The sequence below is a fragment of the Heptranchias perlo genome, chromosome 22 (assembly GCF_035084215.1).
Source record: "Heptranchias perlo isolate sHepPer1 chromosome 22, sHepPer1.hap1, whole genome shotgun sequence".
Classification (NCBI taxonomy): Eukaryota; Metazoa; Chordata; class Chondrichthyes; order Hexanchiformes; family Hexanchidae; genus Heptranchias; species Heptranchias perlo.
The window spans coordinates 36752330-36776497 of record NC_090346.1 but is presented as its reverse complement, the minus strand read 5'-3'; the positions used below and the strand labels follow the sequence as shown (position 1 = coordinate 36776497).

Below are 24168 nucleotides of genomic sequence, written 5' to 3'. Positions count from 1 at the left end.
TTTATTTTTCATATCAGAAATTTTACTTCTAGAAATAAAGTACAATGTAAACCACTTAAGTAACAAATCATGTGATCAAAAAAAATAGTTTAAAAGTTGTTGACCCCAGCCACCGTTACGTCTCCTCATGTGATTGTAGATACATTGGTTTGGCAGTTTTCCTCAACCTCTCTTGCATTTTAAACTTGCGTCCCTTTTTATCAGCAAGTCCCATAGGAGGTAAATGTACCTGCAAATAAGGTGGAGCAAGATAAAGGTAAATTGAGATGATGAAACTATATTTAAAAAAATAACATTGTGATAAAATTCACAAATAACATCTTACAAGATTTCTGGAGCATGCAGCTTAATTTTTTTCAATCCAGCTTTTTGACTGATATATTCTGTACATAAGCACATAACTGCTTTGTGCTCCCTAAGGGAACCTCACTCAACAGGAGTGCAGGTCAGAGAATTGGTGCGACAGTGTTATAGCTCCATCTCTGACCTGCACTCCCTTAAATGCAGCTTCCTTTTAGGGGCATGGGATCACCAAATTTACCCAATGATATATTCCAAATTATATAGCTTCCCCCTGCAGTTTTTTAAAAATAAAATCTCCACAGTTGCTCATCAGTGCACTAGCCTGAACAGGGAGAGCTGGTTGCAGATTCCTCATAGTGTTCGATTAAAATTCTTTTGCTAATTTTCCAGCAAATGTAAGCACTTAAGACAATTTTCCTTCACAAAACAGTATGGCTGTAAAAGAACAAAACTAATAAACAGTTTCTCAGTTGGGAATTGAACCTATGACAACAAGGTGTGAAGTCACAGTAGTCATTAGGTAGGCTTTTAGGATCACATTTAGAAATTATTAGTATAAGTGATTTGTTGTGGCAAGTGATTTGTTACTGATCAGATTGGCATTCTCACTGCCTTTGGGATATTTTATGCAAATTTGTACTTGGAAAGCAAATTGTAGTACATGGGGTTAAGTGTAGAGATTTGCAGGATGTTACTTTAATTGTTGCATACTACATACACGGTAAAACACATTTGCCTCCTGCCTGTTCACTGTTTTCTTACTAATATTAAGCATGATGCCAAGTGGCTCCTAAGCAAGTGAAGAAAATTAGATTTTGTCATGATTGTTTTTAGACATAAAGACAGATTACTGAATAAACTGGAAGTTTCACCTTACTTGTTTTTCAGGCATTTGGTCTGAAAAAGTGACCAGCAATGTTTCCAAAGTTAGTAATAATTTCAAAAACCTTGTGAAACATTCTCTTAGATCTTGCTTTTGCACCCATTGCCTAACTTTCTGTTCTTTCTTTTTTTCCTCTTGTTCTGTGTTCACTTTTTTTCTTTCCCTGGAAAAAGCTTAAATGTTTTTTGTGTGTAAGGAGCGGTACAGAAACACAAGTCGTTGGATTCCATTTTTCAGAATTCAGAAGACATCAGTCTGACCTAAATTGTATTGGCTATTCTTTTACACTGCACAGTATAATCAAAAATAGAACATTCCCACAAAGTCCTACACATTTTTCTCTGTTTTGTGTGCAGCAGTAGGTGTAAAATAAATTATCCTTTTTTAAAATTGATTCAATGGAATGCTCAATCAACAGGTCTATATTGATAATAGAGTGAATCACCTACGGTGTTGCTTATGGTAATTCAGAGGTTACAGTGTTAGGTCAGTATATGTTAGGAAAATCAGAGGTGTCAAGCAGACAGGAAAGCCTCAAGAGCTTTCTTTTGGAAACTGTACAAGAATATGGTAATAAGAGGGGGTAGGGTTTCAGATAAGGGTAAATTTATAAGTTTAAAGAGAATCATAGAATCATAGAAAATAGGAGCAAGAGTAGGCCATTCGGCCCTTTGGGCCTGCACCGCCATTCAAAATGATCATGGCTGATCGTCTAACTCAGTACCCTGTTCACGCTTTGTCCCCATATCCCTTGATCCCTTTAGCATTAAGAAATATATCTATCTCCTTCTTGAATATATTTAATGACTTGGCCTCCGCTGCCTTCTGTGGTAGAGAATTCCACAGGTTCACCACCCTCTGAGTGAAGAAATTTCTCCTCATCTCGGTTCTAAATGGCATACCCCGTATCCTGAGACTGTGACCCCTGGTTATGGACTCCCCATCCATCGGGAACATCCTCCTTGCATCTAGTCTGTCCAGTCTTGTTAGAATTTTATATGTTTCGATGAGATCACCTCTCATTCTTCTAAACTCTAGTGAAAATAGGCCTAGTCGACCCAATCTCTCCTCATATGTCAGTCCTGCCATCCCAGGAATCAGTCTGGTAAAACTTCGTTGCACTCCCTCCATAGCAAGGATATCCTTCCTCAGAAAAGGAGACCAAAACTGCACACAATACTCCAGATGTGGTCTCACCATGGCCCTGTACAACTGCAGTAAGACATCCCTGTTCCTGTACTCAAATCCTTTTGCAATGAACGCCAACATATCGTTCGCTTTCCTAACTGCTTGCAGCACCTGAATGCTCGCTTTCAGCGACTGGTGTACAAGGACACCCAGGTCTCGTTCCACCTCCCCTTTTCCCAATCTATCACCATTCAGATAATAATCTGTCTTTCTGTTTTTACAACCAAAGTGGATATCCTCACATTTATCCACGTTTTACTGCATCCGCCATGTTTTTGCCCACTCACCCAACTTATCTAAATCACATTGGAGCCTCTTTGCATCCTCCTCACAGCTCACATTCCACCCCAGCTTTGTGTCGTCTGCAAACTTGGAAATGTTACATTCAGTTCCCTCATCCAAATTATTGATATATATTGTGAATAGCTGGGGTCCAAGCTGCCACCCGGAAAAAGTCCCGTTTATTCCTATTCCCTGTTTCCTGTCTGTCAACCAATTCTCAATCCATACCAGTATATTCCCCCCAATCCATGTGCTTTAATTTTGCACACTAACCTCTTGTGTGGGACCTTATCAAAGGCATTCTGAAACTCCAAGTACACAACATTCACTGGTTCTCCCCTATATTCTACTAGTTACCTCTTCAAAAAACTCCAGTAGATTTGTTGAGCATGATTTCCCTTTCATAAACCCATGCTGACTTTGTCCAATCCCATTAATGCCTTCCAAGGGTTCTGTTAGCACATCCTTTATTAGACTCTAGCATTTTCTCCACTACTGATGTTAGGCTAACTGGTCTGTAATTCCCTGTTTTTTCTCTCCCTCCTTTTTTAAATAGTGGAGTTACATTTGCCACCCTCCAATCTGTAGGAACTGTTCCAGAGTCTATAGAATTTTGGAAGATGACCACCAATGCATCCACTATTTCCAGGGCCACTTCCTTTAGTACTCTGGGATGTAGATTATCAGGCCCTGGGGATTTGTCAGCCTTTAGCCCCATTAATTTCCCTAGCACTATTTTTTTTTTTACTAATACTGGTTTCTTTCAGTTCCTCCTTCTCACTAGACCCTTGGTTCCCTAACATTTCCGGGAGGTTATTTGTGTCTTCCTTTGTGAAGACAGAAGCAAAGTATATGTTTAATTGTTCTGCCATTTCTTTGTTCCCCATTATAATTTCCCCCATTTCTGACTGTAAGGGACCTACATTTGTCTTCACTAATCTTTTTCTCTTGACATATTTATAGAAGCTTTTACAGTCAGTTTTTATGTTCCCTGCTAGTTTACTCTCATACTCTATTTTTCCCCTCTTAATCAATCTCTTTGTCAAGGCTGTAGAGCAGAGTAGCGATTTGGGTAAAAACATGCAGAGTGTGTCAGGAAGGGACAGAGGGTTTGACAAAGTTAATAGAGCATTAGTGGCTAGGGTCACATCAGGGAAAAATTGTAAAATGTTAAAATTAAAGGCGCTATATCTGAATGCACAAAGCATTCATAACAAGATAGACAAATTAATGGCACAGAGATAAATGGGTTTGATCTAGTAGCCATTACTGCGACGTGGTTGCAGAGTGACCAAGATTGGGAATAAATATTCCAGGGTACTTGACTTTTAGAAAAGATAGGCAAAATGGAAAAACAGGGGAGTGGGGGTGGCCCTGATAATAAAGGATGAGATAAAGGCAGTAATGAGAAAGGATCTTAGCTCAGAAAATCAGGATGTAGAATCAGTATGGGTGGAGCTAAGAGGGGCAGAAAACACAGGTGGGGAGTAGTTTATAGGCCCTGTAACAGTAGTGATTAGTGTTGGACAGAGTATAAATCAGGAAATTAGAGGAGCATGCAACAAGGGTGATGTAATAATCTTGGGGGACTATAATCTTCGCATTGACTGGGCAAACCAAATTGGCAAAAGTAGTTTGGAGGATGAGTTCATGGAATGCTTGCGAGACAATTTTCTAGAACAATATATCGAGGAGCCAACTAGGGAACAGGCTATTTTAGATCTAATATTGTGTAACGAGGTAGGGTTAATTAGTAATCTTATAATTAACCATCCTTTAGAGCAGAGTGATCATAATATGATAAAATTTCATATTGAGTTTGAGAGTGATGTAGTTAAGTCCAAAACAAGGGGCTTAAATTGAAACAAAGCCAATGACGTAGGTATGAGGGGCGAGTTGACTAAGGTAGATTGGGAAATTAGATTAAAAGATATGATGGTAGGTAAAAAATGGCAAACATTTAAAGAAATAATTCATAATTCTCAATGAATATACATTCCCTTGAGGAATAAAAACTCCACATGAAAAGTGTTCCAACCGTGGCTAATAAGAGAAGTTAAGGATAATATTAGCTTAAAAGAAGAGGCTTACAAAGTTGCCAAAAAGAGTAGTAAGCCTGAGGATTGGGAGGGTGTTAGAAATCAGCAAAGGATGACCAAGAAATTGATAAAGAGGGAGAAAATTCAATACGAGAGTAAACTAGCAAAAAATATAAAAACAAATTGTAAGAGTTTCTACAAGTATGTAAAAAGGAAGAGATTAGCAAAAGTAAATGTGGGTCCCTTAGAGGCAGAGACAAGAGAAAATATAATGGGGAATAAGGAAATGGCAGAGACGTTAAACAAATATTTTGCATCTGTCATCACAGTAGAAGACACAAAAAACATAATTGTGGGGAACCAAAGGTCTAATAACAGTGAGGAACTTAATGTAATTATTTTAGTAAAGAAAAAGTACTGGCGAAATTAATGGGACTAAAAGCCGACAAATCCCCTGGACCTGATGCCTACGTCCTAAGATTTTAAAAGAAGTGGCTGCAAAGATAGTGGATGCATTGGTTTTGATCTTCCAGAATTCTCTAGATTCCAGAACGGTCCCAGTGGTTTGGTAGGTAGCAAATGTAACCCTGCTATTCAAGAAAGGAGGGAGAGAGAAAACAGGCCAATTAGCCTGACATCAGTTGTTGGGAAAATGCTATAATCTATTATTAAGGACGTAGTAACAGGGCACTTAGAAAATCATAATATGTGTCAAAGCGGTTTTATGAAAGGGAAATCGTGTTTGAAAAATCTTTGAGTTTTTTGAGGGTGTGACTAGCAGGGTAGATAAGGGGGAACCAGTGGATGTAGTATATTTGGATTTTCAAAAGGCATTCAATAAGGTGCCACGCAAGAGGTTGTTACACAAGATTAGGGCTCATGGGATAGGGGGTAACATATTAGCATGAATTGAGGATTGGTTAATGGACAAAAAACAGAGGAATAAATGGGTCATTTTCGGGTTGGCAGGTTGTAACTACTGAGGTGCCACAAGGATCAGTGCTTGGGCCTCAGCTTTTTACAATATATATCAATGACTTAGATGAGGGGACCGAGTGTAACGTATCCAAGTTTGCTGACAATACAAAGCTAGGTGGGAAAGTAAACTGTGAGGAGGACACAAAGAGGCTGTAATGGGATATAGGCAGGTTAAGTGAGTGGGCGAGAAGGTGGCAGATGGAGTATAATGTGGGGAAATGTGAAATTATCCAGTTTGGTAGGAAGAATAGAAAAGCAGAGTAATTTTTAAAAAGGTGAGAGACTAAGAAATGTAGGTAGTCAGAGAGATTTGGGTGTCTTGTATATGAATCACAAAAAGTTAACATGCAGGTTCAGCAAACAATTAGGAAGGCAAATGATATGTCAGCTTTTATTGCAAGGGGTTCTAGTATAAGAGTAAGGAGGTCTTGCTGCAATTATATAGGGCTCTGGTAAGACCACACCCAAAGTACTGTGTACAGTTTTGGTATTCTTACCTATGGAAGGATATACTTGTCTTAGAGGGGGTGCAACGAAGGTTCACTAGATTGATTCCTGGGATGAGAGAGTTGTCCTATGAGGAGAGATTATGTAGAATGGGCCTATATTCTCTGGAGTTTAGAAGAATGAGAGGTGATCTCATTGAAACACCTAAAATTCTTAGAGGGCTTGACAGGGTAGATGCTGAGAGGACGTTTCCCCTGGCTGAAGAGTCCAGAACTAGGGGTCGTAGTCTCAAGATGAGGGGTCGGCCATTTAGGACCGAGATGAGGAAAAATTTCTTCACTCAGAGGGTTGTGAATCTTTGGAATTCTCTACCCAAAGGGCTGTGGATGCTGAGTCATTGAGTATATTCAAGACTGAGATCGATAGATTTTTGGACACTAAGGGAATCAAGTGATATAGGGATAGGGCGGGAAAGTGGAGTTGAGGTAGAAGATCAGCCATGATCTTATTGAATGGCGGAGCAGGCTCGAGGGGCTGTATGATCTACTCCTATTCCTATTTCTTATGTTCGTATGGTAAACACGGAGTCACTATGCAGGCTCCAAGCAGAGATTCCCGCAGTTCTGCTATAGCATAGCACTTTGTGCACAGGGAAGCTGAAACTCAGCAGCAAAGTCATGAAAGGTGCTACATAAACGCAAGTTCATTTATTCATTTTCAATATTATGAAGGGATGTGATAATGAATGGGGGAGGTGTAATTACAGGGTGAAAAGTTTACATTGGCAGTTTCCATTATGAATATACACATAGGAATTTACAATGGAAAAAGTTGACAAGCAGCGTGTGCAGATGTAAATTTTTTTAATATATTACTAGCTGACCTTCTGTTGTTTTGCACGTGGAGAGTCAAGACCAAGTGCAGTCTACAGGTGAAATGGAGTAAGAGGGCAGGTGATAATTAGACCAGGGTGTGCAGACATAATTCAGTCCCCATTTTAAAGTCATATATTGTCTTATTTTTAGATAATATCTTGATTTTGTATTATTTATGGTTAAATAGCAAAATGTACGGCAATTTGGTAAGCAGAGAACTAGAGTTGATTGGAGAATAGCAGTTTCTCTGCAGTACAGGCTAAAAAGCAGAGAGATGCGAAACTGAGGTGCTTGACTTTACAGTGTGACAAGTTTACACAAGCATTTTCCATTATAAATGTGGACACAGGAATTTATAAAGGCAAAAGTTAGCACAGTAACTGCATGCAGATGCAAGATTAATATATTAGGTAGATATGCTGAGTCATACAGTGGGCCAGTATGCTCATTTCACCTCTGCAATGTGGACTGGAATCCTGTCCCGACTGACGTTTTTGTTCCAAATTGGCCTGAAATTTCAAAGTTAAATGTAGTTCCAATTTGTGTGGTGTAAAAACTTGTCAACTAATATTTTGTTTGTATTCCAGAATTGGATTCTAATTTACACTTCTGAATTTGTGTCATACCCAGAAGACTGTACGACTGATTATTGGGGGTTGGAGGTGGAGTTAATGGTATTTGAAGCTGCAAAATGCCTGAATGTGATGTGGGTGCTGGACCAGATAGTCCTTTTCTTTCTTTTTTTTGTCTATTCGTGCAGAGTGCAAATTAAAATCTTCTCTCTAAAATGAAAAAGTGTTTTGATGCCTGGTTCCAACATCCCTCACAAAAAGATGAGTAAGTTATTTTGGCTCAACTTAGCTGATCCACCACTCCCCGCCCAATGACAATATCATTCCAGGGTTTTTGACTCCATTACCCTATTTGAAAGTCCATTCCATGTATCGATCACTCTCTGTGTAAATAACAACATCCTGACATTGGTCTGCACCCAAAATGCTAACTTGTCTCTTCTCTCCACTGATGCTGCCTGACCTGCTGAGTACTTTTAGCATTTTCTGTTTATGTTTCAATACTTTCCTTTTACTCGTTTGAACCGTTGTCCCCTTGTCTTGGTTTAGTTTGAAGTAGTGTTTCAGAATTACTTTTTCTAAATTGTTTCTAAGGTCACTACTCAGATCACTTCCTTTCAGGCTGAGGAGCCCAAATTTCTCCGGTCTTTCCTCATAACTCAGTTCCCTGGTGCTACAGTGCAGTCCCATGGTTCTCATTCAAACTACCCCTGGGGTTTGAATGTCTCCCTTGAACAGAACTGGACAAGGTGTGGTCTTATCGGAGCACTATACAGTGTGTGCATAACTTTCCTTGGCTTATACTCTACTCTTTTGGCTATGCAGTTCAACATTCTATTTGCTTTATTGATTGCTGTTCTGCAGTGATTAGACAAGTTGAGTGTTACATCTACTAAAACCCTTAATCTTCGCAGCTTTATCCCTATCTATTTCAATACCATTCATTGAATACTTGCATTGCCCATTTTCTCAAGACTAAGTGTAGTCTTCAGGTGAAGTGGGGTTACAGGGCAGGGGATAATTGGACCAAGGCACGCAGATGTAATTCAGTCTCAATTTTAAAGTCATATATTGTGTCCATATTTTTATGTTTCCATTGTAAATTCCTATGTCCATATTTATAGAGGAAACTGTCTATGTAAAACTTGTCATGCTGTCACCCGCCCATCGGTGGTGGTGCTGCAGTGTCTCCACTGTGGGGGAGGGTGTTATTACAGTGTGACAATTTTACATAGGCAGTTTCCATTATAAATGTAGAGCCAAGAATTTATAACAGAAAAAGTTGACAGGAAGTGGATGCAGATGTAAGATTTTTAATATATTATACATTTGCAGTACTTTACATTTGATTGTTCTAAATTTCTGACACTGTTCAACCCAATTACATTGTTGGCCAACTCAATTATAGATCACTTCAGTGACCACAAAAATTTAACTGAAAAAAATATATTAAAAAAAAATTCTCAAATGAAAAATTGCCATTTTTCATAGCTGAGAAGATTACAAAGGGTGTTAGATAACAAGATTATTTTAAAAAGGATCCTATAGAAAACCCAAGCAATCTGCTACCTTCCTGTCTTAGGCTAAAGAATTGAATTGATCTGGGAGTGATCTCAACTGTCCTGAGGACTGTACGTATTTAGTTCTACCATATCACGTTAGAGTAATCAGAGAGAATCAACAATGCAGCAAGGAAAAAAAAAGACATGAGGGTTTTGATTCCATCGAACAATCCCTTTAGTAGTTTCCATTGTTTTCTAGGCTGCAATTGTACTGCCACTTTTTGTAGCTAAATGAGGCAGTTTCAGGTATGCATTGGTGTTAAAATGGCAGTATAACTCAGGATTTGGGTTGCCCCAAGAGCACTAAAATGAGAGATAGAGGTTGTCTCACAATGTTCTGACTTTGCACTGGGTACAGTATAATTTCAGCCAGATGCAAATCCTCAATCTATAAGGATTGATGGGTTCTATTGGACCTTTTGGGAATTTATCAATTTACTTTTCAATATTTTTAATGATGGGAGAAAGTGCTCTCCTAACCTTGAAAAGCAGTTGCCTGGGGAGCAGAGCTCTGCACAAGTATATAAGTTTGGACATTCACCAAGCTCAGAGTGAGGTTCAGACAAAAGTATAACTTGGATTTGCAAGATGTACATCACATTATACAAATACCAATCTGAAACTAGTAGCTGTAGTATGACTGCAGGCGTTAGTAATTAAGACTGTGTGTTCCACAGATATGCCATTAATGTTCTGCAGGATTGGATTAAAATAATTTAAACTTTTTATTGGACTGCATTGTAAGGAAAATTATTTGTTATTCACGTGTTTTGGCACAACTTGGCTTAAAGTTTCAAAATGGGAAATAAAATCCCAATTTACATGACAGAAAATTATAAACCATCCTGGAAATATAGGAAAGGATTATAATTTACAGTTCTGAATTAAATAGTAATTGTTTTTACTATCTCTGTATAAATTGATCAAGTGTATAAATTGACCAACATTTATCCCTCAACCAACATATTAAAACAGATTACCTCGTCATTTATCTCATTGTATTCGTGGGACTTTGTGGCACATAAATTGGCCTCCAAAATAATAGTGACTACAATTCAGAAGTAACTCATTAGTTGTGAAGCACTTTGGATGTCCTGAGGACGTGAAAGGTGATAAATAAGTGAGAGCTCTTTATTTCTAAAGTGGGCATAATTGCAAGTTCATCAAAGGAACACTGATAATGCAAAACTATAATTTGAAGAAAACGCTCAATTATTTTGTGGCTGTTACTGAATTATTCTCAGTGCCCAGCAATGTGATAATTCACTGCATTGATTTATTTAACAAACCAGTTTCAGAACATGTTTGTAATGTAAAGATGGTAACTTACCGGTCTAGGATAAGGAATTCTATAATGTAGTCCTGCAAAAGTAATCAAGATAATTCAAAAACCAAATATTAGACTCCATAAGTTACTCATCTAAAAAATTAGCATTAAAAAATTAATGAACTCTTAAATGATGATTTTTACCCATTTCTATCCTTGCGTGGCATTCCAGTATGCAGAGTTTAATTGCTTTTACATCTGTTAACTGTAATAGAGGTTTATTAATAGGTAATGAAAAAAGGCCAAAGCATATAGTACATGCCACCATCCACCTAAACATATTAAATTAAAATTTTAAATGTTGTGATAACCTCATTTCAGGCTTAAGAAAGTGCTTGATGTTAACATGCACAGAAGAGACAATTAGTGGGATCTTTGACTTTCAGATAGAATACCTTTGATTTAGAATGTACAAGTATATATGGAAAAAGTCAAAAGTAGAAACTTTTATTCACAGATCAACCATTGTCAAGATTAATGAGATTCACAGGCAAATCAGGGAGGGTAAACTAGCCATTGATTAGGACTTAAGCTGACTGTTCATAACAATCTTATCAAAGTCACAAATGACATCCTCTGTGACTGTGATGCACTATCCCCCCACATTCTGCTCAACCACTCTGCAGCCAGTTGACACGGTGGACCACACCATCCTGCTCCACTTCCTCTCCTCCATTGTCCAGCTCAGTGGTTACACTCTTACCTATCCAATCGTAGCCAGAGTATCTTCAGCAATAGCTTCTCTTCCTGTCCCCGCACCATTACCTACGGAGCGGGGACAGGAAGAGAAGCCCACAAGGGTCTATTCTTGGCCCCTCCTCTTCCTCATTTACATGCTGCTCCTTGGAAACATTATCCGAAGACATGAGGTCAGGTTCCACATGCAAACTGACAACATCCAGCTCTAACGCTCCACCAACTTTCTCGATCCCTCCACTGCCTTTGTGTTGTCAGACTGCTTGTCCGACATCCAGTTCTGGATGAACCACAATTTCCTACAGTTAAACACTGGGAAGACCAAAGCCATCGTCTTTGGGCCCCACCACTAACTCCCTAACATTGCCTCCGATTCCATCTTAATCCCCAGCCACTGTCTCAGATTAAAATCATAGAATCATAAAATGGTTACAGCACAGGAGGCCGCCATTCGGCCCATCGAGCCAGTGTTGGCTCTTTGTAAGAGCAATCCAGTTAGTCCCATGGTCCCACTCTCGCTCTTTCCCCGTAGCCGTGCAAATTTTTTCCCTTCAAGTATTTATCCAATTCCTTTCTGAAAGTGATGATTGAATCTGCTTTCACCAGCCTTTCAGGCAGCACATTCCAGATCATAACTACTCACTGCGTAAAAAAGTTTTTCCTCATGTCGCCTTTGGTTCTTTTGCCAATCTGTGTCCTCTGGTTCTCGGCCCTTCCGCCAATGGGAACAGTGTCTCTTTATTTACTTTCTCTAAACCCTTCATGATTTTGAACACCTCTACCAAATCTCCTCTTAATCTTCCCTGCTCTAAGGAGAACAACCCCAGCTTCTCTAGTCTATCCACGTAACTGAGGTCCCTCATCCCTGGAACCATTCTAGCAAATCTTTTCTGCAACCTCGCTAAGGCCTTCACGTCCTTCTTAAAGTGTGGTGCCCAGAATTGGATACAATACTCCAGTTGCGGCCGAAGCAGTGTTTTATAAAGGTTCAACATAACTTCTTTACTTTTGTACTCCATGCCTCTATTTATAAAGCCCAGGATTCTGTATGCTTTTTTAACCGCTTTCTCAACCGGGCGTGCCACTTTCAAAGATTTGTGCACATATACCCCCAAGTCTCTGTTCCTGCACCCCGTTTAGAATTGTTTATACTGCCTTTCCCCATTCTTCCTGCCAAAATGTATCACTTCGTACTTCTCTGCGTTAAATTTCATCTGCCATGTGTCTGCCCATTCCACAAGCCTGTCTATGTCTTCTTGAAGTCTATTCCTATCCTCCTCTTTGTTTACTACACTTCCAAGTTTTGTGTCATCTGCAAATTTGGAAATTGTGCCCTGTACACCCAAGTCCAAGTCATTAATATATATCAAGAAAAGCAGTGGTCCTAGTACTGACCCCTGGGGAACACCACTGTATACCTTCCTCCAGTCTGAAAAACAATCGTTCACCACTACTCTCTGTTTCCTGTCATTTAGCCAATTTCGTATCCATGCTGCCACTGCCCCTTTTATTCAATGGGCTTCAATTTTGCTGACAAGCCTATTAAGTGGCACTTATTCAAACACCTTTAGAAAGTCCATATACTGCATCAACTGCATTGCCCTCATCAACGATCTCTGTTACCTCATCAAAAAACTTAATCAAGTTAGTTAAACACAATTTATCTTTAACAAACTCGTACTGGCTTTCCTTTATTAATCTACACTTGTCCAAGTGACTATTAATTTTGTCCCGGATTATTGTTTCTAAAAGCTTCCCCACCACTGAGGTTAAACTGACTGGTCTGTAGTTGCCGGGTTTATCCTTACTCTCTTTTTTGAACAAGGGTGTAATATTTGCGATTCTCCTCTGGTACCACCCCCATATCTAAGGAGGATTAGAAGATTATGGCCAGCACCTCTGGCACCAAGGTTGAACCAGGCTGTTCACAACCTTGGCATCCTATTTGACCCTGAGCTGAGCTTCTGACCTCATATACTCTCCATCACAAAAGCTGCCCACTTCCGCCTCCGTAACATCGCATGTTTGCTGCCCTTATGCTACTCCGCACCGTTCCACTCATCCATCACTCCAATGCATGCTGACCTACTTTGATTCCCAATCCCCACAATACCTACATTTTAAAATTCTCATCCTCATGTTTAAGTCCGTTCATGACCTCACCCCTCCCTATCTCAGTAACTTTCTCCAGCCCTACAACCCTCTGAGAACTCTGTATTCCACAAACTCTGGCTTCTTGTGCATCCCCTACTCCTCTACTCCTTTCGTCCCATCATTAGCAGCTGTGCCTACAGCCGTCTATGTCCCAAGTTTTGGAATTCCCTCCCAAAACCTCACTGCCTCTTCACCTCCTTTAAGATCTTCCTTAAAACCCATCTCTTTAACCAAGTGTTTAGTCACCCACTCCTAAAAGCTTCTTCTTTGACTCAGTGTCAATTTTTGTCTGATTACGCTTCAGTGATGTGCCTTGGGACGTTTTTCTACTTTATAGGTGCTATATAATTGCAAGTTGTTGGAAGCAAAAATTAGAACATCTTGGATGCAGGTATACATATCACAATACAATTAGACTGAACATAGAACCCCAGTATCACATCACAGGAACAACAACTTGCATTTATATAGCGCCATTAAAATAGTAAAACGTCTCAAGGCATTTCACAGGAGCGATTATCAAACAAAATTTGACACCAAGTCACAGAAGGAGATATTAGGACAGGCGACCAAAAGCTTGTTCAAAGAGGTAGGTTTTAAAGGAGCATCTTAAAGGAGGAGAGAGAGGTAGAGAGGCGGAGAGGTTTAGGGTGGGAATTCCAGAGTTTAGGGCCTAGGCAGCTGAAGCCACAGCGCCAACGGTGGAGCGAAGAAAATTGGGGATGCGCAAGAGGCCAGGATTGGAGGAGCGCAGAGATCTCGGAGGGTTGTAGGGAGATAAGGAAGGATGAGGCCATGGAGGGATATGAAAACAAGGATGAGAATTTTAAAATCGAGGTATTGCGGACCAGGAGCCAACGTAGGTCAGCGAGCACAGGGGTGCTGGGTAAACAGGACTTGGTGCGAATTGGGATATGGGCAGCAGGGTTGCAGATGAGCTCAAGTTTACGGAGAGTTCAAGGTTGGCCAGGACAGCATTGGAATAGTGGAGTCTAGAGGTTACAAAGCCATGGATGAGGGTTTCAGCAGCAGATGAGCTGAGGCAGGGGTGGAGACGGACGATGTTATGGAGGTGGAAGTAGGCGGTCTTGGTGATGGAGAGGATATGGGGTCGGAAGCACAGCTCAGGGTCAATTAGGAAAAAAAAATCAGCCAAGGCTCCTGTTCTCTATCCAGTTACCCCCTGCTGGATATGCGCATCTGTGTAGACATCTGTGAGTATGGTTGAATAGCCTCCAACACTATATTGAGGCTGACAGATGAATAATGGCCACTTGGGCGAAGTACCAAAGACCACTCAGTGCGCAGAGGTGAGGATATTAATACCCACTGAACCTGCCCTTGTGAATAGAATGTGCAGAGTTAGTATTGTTATGGAATTATCCAAATTACTTTCATTTAGACAAAAAAAAGATAAAATCTCCAAGGAGATAAAACTTTGAAATGTCTCGATGACACTACCCAATGTAAATACAGCGAACACTTGCCATATCAATCTAACATTCAATCTTCACCGATTGCATTCTACAAATGACATTCATGTAATCCCAACAGTTCTGGAGCCATCATTTGGGAACTGTCTTAAAAAGGATTATTGAGCGAGGCTAATTAGCATATAAATTTAAAATGTGAGGGTGCTTAATTAACACACACTGTTAAATGACAGACAAAAGTAACACTTTGTGTTAATGACTATCTACTGACAGGCTCAGTAACTTCTCCCAGCTAACTCCCGATTGTTGTCAGCACATATGGTTTAAACAAAAATATTCAAACAAATAAAAATACAGAATAAAACTGATTAAGCTAATACTTTTGACTTCCCCCCCCACCACAAAGAGGTACTAATGGCAACACTATCTGTTAAGTATACTTGTATCTTTAGTATATATTTTTCCCCATAAAAATCATTAAACATGCCATAAACTAAACCATTTTGACTTACATTTTTATTTTTTCTGAACAACGTTTTGGCCTCAGTGATGATGTATTGCTTTTCTTTCAGAGTGTCATCTGATAGGCCTGACAGTGACTGCCATGTTCTTGCTATCCTGAAGATTCTTCGATAAAGACCAAGCACGTCACATCTAGTTGCTGCTGCTGTCATCTATTGAAATGAAGAGAAAATCTGTAAAGTTGCAATAATAATTTAGACGGTTATGCTGATGAAGAGGGTTGAGAGGAGGCTCATGCGGAGCATGAACAGCGGCACAAACCAGTTGGGCCGAATGGCCTGTTTCTGTGCTGTGCATTCTAAGTAATTCTATTGTCAGACCACACAAATTACATTACAATCAAACAAGCATATCTCACTTTGTTAAAATTACATGTGTTTATGGGAGGAGGGATGGAGGCAAAAAAAAATATTCAAAATGACTGCTAAATGCCATTATTCATAATAGAATTGGAAGGCTAGAAGAAATTTACGAATTCCTTTGAATATAATTTTTTACCCCTCCTCCAAAGAATCTGCTTTACTCATCTACAGTATATGCTGACCTCCCCAGTGACATTGTTTGTAGGCATGGAGTCAGCTTCCATATATATGCTGATAACAACCAGTTCGCACCTCTCCACGTTGACCCATAACTGCCTCTGTGATGTCAGACTGCCAGAATTTCTTCCAATAAAACATCAGTTCCCTTTCCATTGATTCCATTCCCCCACCCCACCCATGTCTTTGTCAACTCTAGATTCAGTTTGTCCAAGGCTGTCCTTCCTGGCTTCCCAACCGCCACATTCTCCAACTCCAAATATGCCACACATATCCTGTTCTTCACAAAATCCTGCTCACCCATCAAACCCATCCTCATTACCCTAAACTGATAGTCATTTATAAACTGCTCCATGGCCTTCCCACACTATCTTTTCAGCTTTATGTCCCCTCTCATGCTGACTGGTCCTGTGACTCTATTGGGGATCAGGGGTGAAGAGTGTTGCCCGGAGCAGTAGTGTACAACAGGTTTTTAAGCACCTTCAAGCACTCCCAGGCCGCATGTGATTTTTGCGGCCTAGAGGAGTCCGCAGCCCATGTCTATATATAGTGAGAGGTTGCAGCTCCTGTATAGTTATCCAAAGGGGTTGCTCCTCAATTTTTGGTTTGACTTTAGCTCCACATTCCTAATCTTTGGCTGCCTGGTGCAGAGGGGGATAAGTTGGAGGATCTTCTCGTGGACCTGGCTAAAACAGCATTTTGTAGATCCAGGATGGACGGGGCCAATGGGGGGCGGGGGTCAATCTGGCTGTCTGCCTCTCTTCCATGGGCTTGTCCATGTCCGGGTGGCCCTGGAGATGGAGCCTGCGGAGTCCGCTGGTAGGTTTGATGCCTTCCGCTACCGGTGGGCACCGCAGGGTATAGAATGTCTTACAGACACAGATAATAACATTTTCATTTAGTTGGGAAGGTATCCCTTTGCTTTTGTTGGGACTTTGATGCCTGTTTTGGCATCTTTTAGTTTGATTGGACCATCTTATATTAATGGTGCCCTAAAATGGGCACTTGTTGTGATGATCATTGTTTGGTGGCCCTGGGGCAACCCAAGTGTCACTCTTAATGTCCGTCAAAAAAGGCCTGTGACTCTATTTTTCTTTGCATCTCCTTTTCTGTCCACTCAATGCCAGTGACAGCTTCATCAGCCATCTTGATCCTACTCTCTTGAATCTCCTCCACTTCTCTACATCTCTTTCCATCATTAAAAGCCTTTTCAAAACTCCACTCTTTGATGAAGTTTTCAGTCATCTCTAATAACTAAGACTTGATGTCCACTTATCTCTTGTTCCTAAGTGCGTTGCGATATTTTCTGCTAAAGATGCTATACAATTGCAAGTCATTGCTGCTGTTGAGCCAACAGTTGCTATATTTGCTTTTTTTTATAATTTGTGAAGTTTACTGGTTCAAATGGAACAATGAAGCCATTGTCACAGATTTTAATAATTTGCCATATAAATGGCTGCACATGGTACTGTATATCTGTTAATTCAATCTTATCGTCAGCAATGTGATATCTATTAAACAAGGCCAAAAGTTGGTAAGCCATTTACACCAATTGCATAATTTGATAGAGGACAAAATTGCCTTGATGCAAGCTTTTTAAAAATAAATAATTACTTTTGTGGCAATGCATCAGTAAAAATCAAACATGGCAGCAAGAAGGTGAATTTGTCACAATTCTTTAAATAGCAAAAATCAGGAATATTTTAAAAGCATAATCTTCATAGAACATTATCCAATTTGATAAAAAACTAAATTGCTAGCCAAACCGCAGTGAATTTACATCTTGGTTACCATCTTTGATAGTAAAAGATTTACTCATTTAATTGGCTGTCATACAGGATGTTTAAATGCTCAGTGCTTTTCTTGATGCACACATCGAGAATAATACGGGGTAGGAATGAAGCAATCCATGTCAACACTTGGACTCCCCTCTCCAACAAGAGTGTTAGATACTGCTCCCCCAAATATTGCCAGATTCCAACAAACCCCAATACTGCACTCCCCCCACTTCCCGCACCGCCGCCATGGTCCAAAACCCCCACTTAAGGCCTGCTGATCCTCAGGATCCCACTGCTCCTGACACTTCCCAGATCCTGGGACCCTCTTCTCTGTGATCACAAAACATGAGACCGCTCTCTGAGCCCAGAACCACCTCAATGATCCCAGGCCCTCAGATCTCTCTCCCTGATGTCACCGGTTACCAGCATCCCTCCCCTAGGTATTCTTGGACTTGCCCCAGAGTTCGTAGAATCCTGGGACCCACTCCCAGACCCTGGGTCCCCTCTCAGGATACTGCTGGATCCTAACAACCCATCTCAGTACTGCCAGACCCCTGAACCCTATCCCAGTGCTCACAGGGACATTCCTAATGCTGGTAAATCAATATTGCTGGAATACTACCTGGTATAACACCACCATTCGTATAAAGCGTACGGCTCACCGTGAGCAATGTCAAGGCAGATCTAATAGCGTAATTGCATAAATACCAAATTAAATTATGTATAAATGAGTTGCAAATATCTAACTTGAGACATTATAAACGGTAAATATAAATATACAATTTGATACCTCTCCTGACCTTCTTCCTCTCCCCCAAGCTATGCTCTAGGTCCATTCACTATTCACCACCCTATAGAGCACTAAGATCTCTGTACATAATGAGTGCTATAGAAATGTAAGTTGTTAGAACTGTTATTAGAAATATGGACTTGTAAATATAAATTGTTTACAGAACATACGTCAGCTGGGCATGGGGGTAGTGGGCAGGAACAAGGGTGAGGGTCAAGATCCGATTGGGCCAGATGTGCATGGGAACAGATTGTAACAAAAAATATAATTATTCATACCAGAGCTGAAAAAGATATAGTTGAAGTCAGACCAGTGATGAAAATCAAAGTTGAGCTAGAGGTTGTAAGCCAGGATGAGGGTGAGGCAGGGGCTGAACTCTAAGTAAGGACAGGTGGTGAGGAGAAGTACGGTGGAGCAGAGCAAGGATAGACAGGGATATTGAAAAATAACTTGGAAAAATAATTTTAAAATAAGATGCAAGTAGAGGGAAATTTTAAAATCTGCAAAGCACAAAAGCCGACATGACTGCCTTGTTTGTTTCTGAGGAATTATTGGGATCAGATCGGGCCACGATGACTACTTGACAAGTAAAACCAGGGACGGATTAAGGCATTGGCCCACGGGGCCTGAATCATTCAAGTGCAATATATTGTGATTTAATTTGCTTTATTATTAATAGTGTGTAAACATTCTATGGATCTATTTCCTCGTACACTTTTCTACACATTCGTGTTTTAATGGATCAGAGGTGATGTTTTGCAGGGGTGCGGAGGGGCCCTGAATGTTATTGGGGCACAGAGCCCCAAGACTTCTTAATCCGCCTCTGACATCTTGCATTTATAGTGCCTTTAACACTTCAGAGATGTAAGGAAAAAGAGAGGAGCAAACAAAGATGAGTTTTAACATGGGCCTTAAAGGAAGAGAGTAAGGTGGAGAGGCAGAGGGGTTTGGGAGGTAACTCCTGAAGGCACAGACATCAATGGTGAAATTATAGAGGCATTAGAATGGCGCGATAACTGTGCTGAAGACTGTAGAGATGTCAAGAAGTGATAACACAGAATGGTGACCGAGCATGTCATTTTTAACTTTGGTTAGGGTCATTTCAGTGCTGTAGGAGGGTTGGAAATCTGATTTGAGTTATTCAAACTGGGAGTTGCAGGACAGATGAGCACAGATCTGGGAGGCGATAACATTTTCAAGAAGAGGAGGAAAGGGAGGTTGAAGATGGGATAGTACTTAGCGAGGACAGAGGGGTCAAGGATGGATTTTTGGAGGATGGGCGATGAGAGGTTTTGAAAGGGAGGGAGACATTGCCTGAGGAGGGAACCATTTTAAATGTTAGCTATGGGAGCGAGGATGGAAAGTTTGATGGTCAGGAGTTTAATGGGAATGGAGTCAAGGGAGTAGAAGCTTGATCTTTGGATGAGATGAACTTGGAGAACTTGAGGTGAGGTGAGAGTGACTGCCCTTGACATCAAGGCAGCATTTGACTGAGTGTGGCACCAAGGAGCCCTAGTAAAATTGAAGTCAATGGGAATCAGGGGGAAAACTCTCCAGTGGCTGGAGTCATTCCTAGCACAAAGGAAGATGGTAGTGGTTGTTGGAGGCCAATCATCTCAGCCCCAGGACATTGCTGCAGGAGTTCCTCAGGGCAGTGTCCTAGGCCCAACCATCTTCAGCTGCTTCATCAAAGACCTTCCCTCCATCATAAGGTCAGAAATGGGGACGTTCGCTGATGATTGCACAGTGTTCAGTTCCATTCGCAACCCCTCAAATAATGAAGCAGTCCGAGCCTGCATGCAGCAAGACCTGGACAACATCCAGGCTTGGGCTCATAAGTGGCAAGTAACATTCGCGCCAGATAAGTGCCAGGCAATGACCATCTCCAACAAGAGAGAGTCTAACCACCTCCCCTTGACATTCAACGGCATTACCATCGCCGAATCCCCCACCATCAACATCCTGGGGGTCACCATTGACCAGAAACTTAACTGGACCAGCCATATAAATACTGTGGCTACAAGAGCAGGTCAGAGGCTGGGTATTCTGCGGCGAGTGACTCATCTCCTGACTCCCCAAAGCCTTTCCACCATCTACAAGGCACAAGTCAGGAGTGTGATGGAATACTCTCCACTTGCTTGGATGAGTGCAGCTCCAACAACACTCAAGAAGCTCGACACCATCCAGGACAAAGCAGCCCGCTTGATTGGCACCCCATCCACCACCCTAAACATTCACTCCCTTCACCACCGGTGCACAGTGGCTGCAGTGTGTACCGTCCACAGAATGCACTGCAGCAACTCGCCAAGGCTTCTTCGACAAGAGCAGCAGACACATAGGAACACCACCACCTGCACGTTCCCCTCCAAGTCACACACCATCCCGACTTGGAAATATATCGCCGTTCCTTCATCGTTGCTGGGTCAAAATCCTGGAACTCCCTTCCTAACAGTACAGTGGGAGAACCATCACCACATGGACTGCAGCGGTTCAAGAAGGCGGCTCACCACCACCTTCTCAAGGGCAATTAGGGATGGGCAATAAATGCCGGCCTCACCAGCGACGCCCACATCCCATGAACGAATAAAAAAAAAGACGTGGGGGGGGGGGGCTGGATAGAGAAGTTTACTGGGGTTTGCAGCTAGTGTAGAAAGAGTACTGGGGGTGGTGGCTTGGTAGGCATAGGGAAGGGGGAAGCAGCAAAGACAGCTGAATGGATGGTCTCTATCTTGGTGACAAAGAAATTTATGAGCATTTCACACTTGTTAGAGGTTGAGTGTGGAGGGGGGTGTAGAGGGGAGCTTTAAGGAGGAGATTACTTGACAGAAAAGGAGCCTAGAGTTATTTTTGCCCTCCAGGATGATCCTATAGTAGAGGACTGGAGATCACATGGCTAATTAAAAGCAATGCTTTTGGCACCCTATGTTTCTACAGACATAAAACTTTGTATAATGGTTTCACTTCAGTCCCATGTTGTAAACTTCTATGATTCTATAAGACAGCCTATAATGGCTTTGAGAATGACAAGATAGAATGGTTGACAAAGTGTTTCCACCATTACTTTGAGAGAGCAGAGAGCAATAGCAATAGCAGTGGTGATGGAGAGAAAGATGAAGTAACAGAAACTGGCAGGTGGTTTTCAGGCAGGGCCTTGCCGAGAGGCAGAAATTTCAGAAGTATGAAGGGGGACTCTCAGATACAAATGTAGAATCTGCAGTCTAGACTAATTATAGTTAGATGCTGTTTTCCAGTTATAAAAGTGGGTTTCATTTCCTTACCAGTATGACTAATTTGTTTTTAAATTATCAAATGATGGAGCGGATAGGGTAATACAGAGAACGGTGATGTGAAACCTAAAGATGCAGAATGTCATTATTTGTTGTAGAAATTGGGGATATGAGCCTGGACAGGAAGGGGTTACTGGGGCCTACAGTGGGGAGGGGCAGAACCAGAAACTGCAGAAGGGAGGGGGGGGGGGGGAACACCATGGGATGAATTGGAGCATAGTGGTGCCCGAATTTTGAAGTTAGAGTGGGAAGGCGCTGTAGTAGGATCTGCTGCTTGAAGATGGAACGGGGATTCAGTGAGCAAAAGATAAAGATGTTGGGGGATTGGCCTTTTTTGTAAATGCTAGCCTCTTTGTATTTGGGAACCAGGGGAGCAGCTGATTCAATGGGGTGGTTTTGTACACCTTCAGTATTATATTTAACAGGACTGACAGGCTCAGCCAACATCAGAAATGGCAGATCAACTGACTTCCCCAACTTCTGATCCCATTGCTTCTGTGCTTTAACTGCTTATGGTTAGTTAATCTCGGAATATTTTCGGCTTGGAGAAATTGGGGGAGGGGACCCTGAGAGTACTTTGAAAAGAGGATGAAGTTTGGAAGTACTCAGGCAGTCTGGGGTCCGTCAGCAAACAGGTGGTGCTGGAGCTATTGGAGGCAGGCTGGGTTTTGGGAGCAATTTCAGGGGGGCAGCATGCCCCAGAAGCTAAGATAGTGGGATAAAAATTTGTTTTGGTCTGTTTGCAAGTGCAGAATAGGCTGCATGCTGGAAGCGTGTACCAGAAGCTCGACCAAAATTAGGCACAGCAGCCACAATTTTCTGATAAATCATTTGCTGCATGCAACATCTGGTGCAGGGTCTTGAAAAATTCCACCCCTAGTACATATCCATAAACTTGAGCACATTCAAAACTCGGCTGCCCATATCCTAACTCGCACCAAGTCTCATTAACCCATCACCTCTATGCTCGCTGACCTACATTGGCTCCGAGTCCACCAACACCTCAAATTTAAAATTCTCATCCTTGTGTTCAAATCTCTCCATGGCCTCGCCCTTCCTATCTCTGTAACCTCCTCCAGTCCTAAAACACTCCAAAAACTCTGCGTGCCTCCAATTCTGTCTTCTTGTGCATACCCGACTTCCTTCGTCCCGCCATTGGCGGCCATGCCGTCAGCTGCCAAGCTCTTACTAAACTTCTCCACCTCTCTCCTCCTTTAAGAGGTTCCTTAAAACCTACCTCCTTGACCAAGCTTTTGGTCACCTGTCCTAATGTCTCCTCCTTTGACTCAGTGTCAATTTTTGTCTAATTACACTCCTGAGCAGTGCCTTGGGACGTTTTACAATCTTAAAACGCTATATAAATGCAAGTTGATGTAGAGTGAAACCATGAGAAAGCAGTGCCAGAGGTGGATTGTGGAGGAGAAACATTCAAGGAGGATGTACTAGTATTGCTTAAAATTGTCATAACTACATATTAACACAAAAGTCTGTTATACTCTTGAGGGAAAACCGAAGCGAAGAAATTATACTACCATTTAACAATTAATTTTAGAGCAATGTGAGCGAACATTGTACTGCCTCGCTATCTAGTCAGGGGAAAGCAATGTTCGTACTAATAGCTGCAATTTCTAATCTTAGATAAGCGGACAGCTCTTTTTTTAATATTAGAAACTTAAAGATCGTCCAGCGGGGTTGTTTTTAAACTTTTGTTTTTAAAAAAAATCAAGTTGCGGAATGCGAAAATCCAAGTGATGCCACTGGTACATCGCACCTGATATCCAACGCTAAACTTGGCGCTAGTGCGGCTGCGGTCACCCTCAATCAGACACCGGGTGCATCGCAAGAACTGCAGAAGCACCGCACTGCCCGGGGTTAGGCCTGGATTTGTGTCGAGAGCCAACCGACGTAACTTTCACCTGATATCCACTGGTGCAAAAGACTCGAGGAATGATCCCCTCCCTCCAAAAAAAAAATCAGCCACACGGTGACATCAGAGCAGAGGGCCCTCGCCTTTAAGGTGACGCATCTATCTCTCTTTCTGCCGGCGGTTCACTCTCCAAACATTCATCCGCTCTTCATTTCTTTCTTTTTAAATAGAAAAATAAGCCGCCGATCACACAGCAAAAGATCTGTTTATCTTCACTAAAAGGAAGAGCTCGGCTCTCGGACATTTAATGCAATTCCCCATCGGATAACTCACATTTCGCAGAGAGAGAGAGAGAGCGCGAGCGCGAGCGCGAGCCCCACCCCCCCTACCTCCTCCTCCTCCTCCTCCCGAGGATAATCGTGTAAGAAATTCAGTGCTTTTGCCAAGTAAGCTGTCGCACCACAGACAGCGAATAATAAGCGGTATATTAAACTTAAGAGTAAGCCGGAAGAATCTCTCGTTGACAAGCAGAGGATGTCAACGGACACCCTCCGGGCTGGAGGAGGCGCGAGCGCCGCGCACGCGCCCCTCTTACGTTCCGCACCGCTTTTTAAAAAAAAAAGTGACTGTTTTCACTTTCCCTTCC

At 41.7% G+C, this 24168-nt stretch overlaps 1 protein-coding gene across 6 annotated transcripts; it reads right to left on the bottom strand.

The window, feature by feature from the left end:
* On the bottom strand, positions 1 to 24146 carry lyrm1 (LYR motif containing 1). Of its 6 annotated transcripts, XM_068003274.1 has the most exons (6): positions 23912 to 24146; positions 15252 to 15413; positions 10601 to 10661; positions 10460 to 10491; positions 7450 to 7504; positions 116 to 229 (listed from the first exon to the last, which is right to left on the bottom strand). In XM_068003274.1, exons 2-6 carry the CDS (start codon positions 15411 to 15413, stop codon positions 201 to 203), a joined length of 339 nt encoding a protein of 112 aa, XP_067859375.1. In that variant the 5' UTR covers positions 23912 to 24146; the 3' UTR covers positions 116 to 200. The 6 variants fall into 6 exon arrangements, with proteins under 6 accessions (XP_067859373.1, XP_067859369.1, XP_067859372.1 ...); XM_068003272.1 differs by lacking the exon at positions 10601 to 10661 and having other exon boundaries at positions 1 to 229; positions 23912 to 24144; XM_068003268.1 differs by lacking the exon at positions 7450 to 7504 and having other exon boundaries at positions 1 to 229; positions 23912 to 24141.
* Positions 24147 to 24168: the final 22 nt, after the last annotated feature.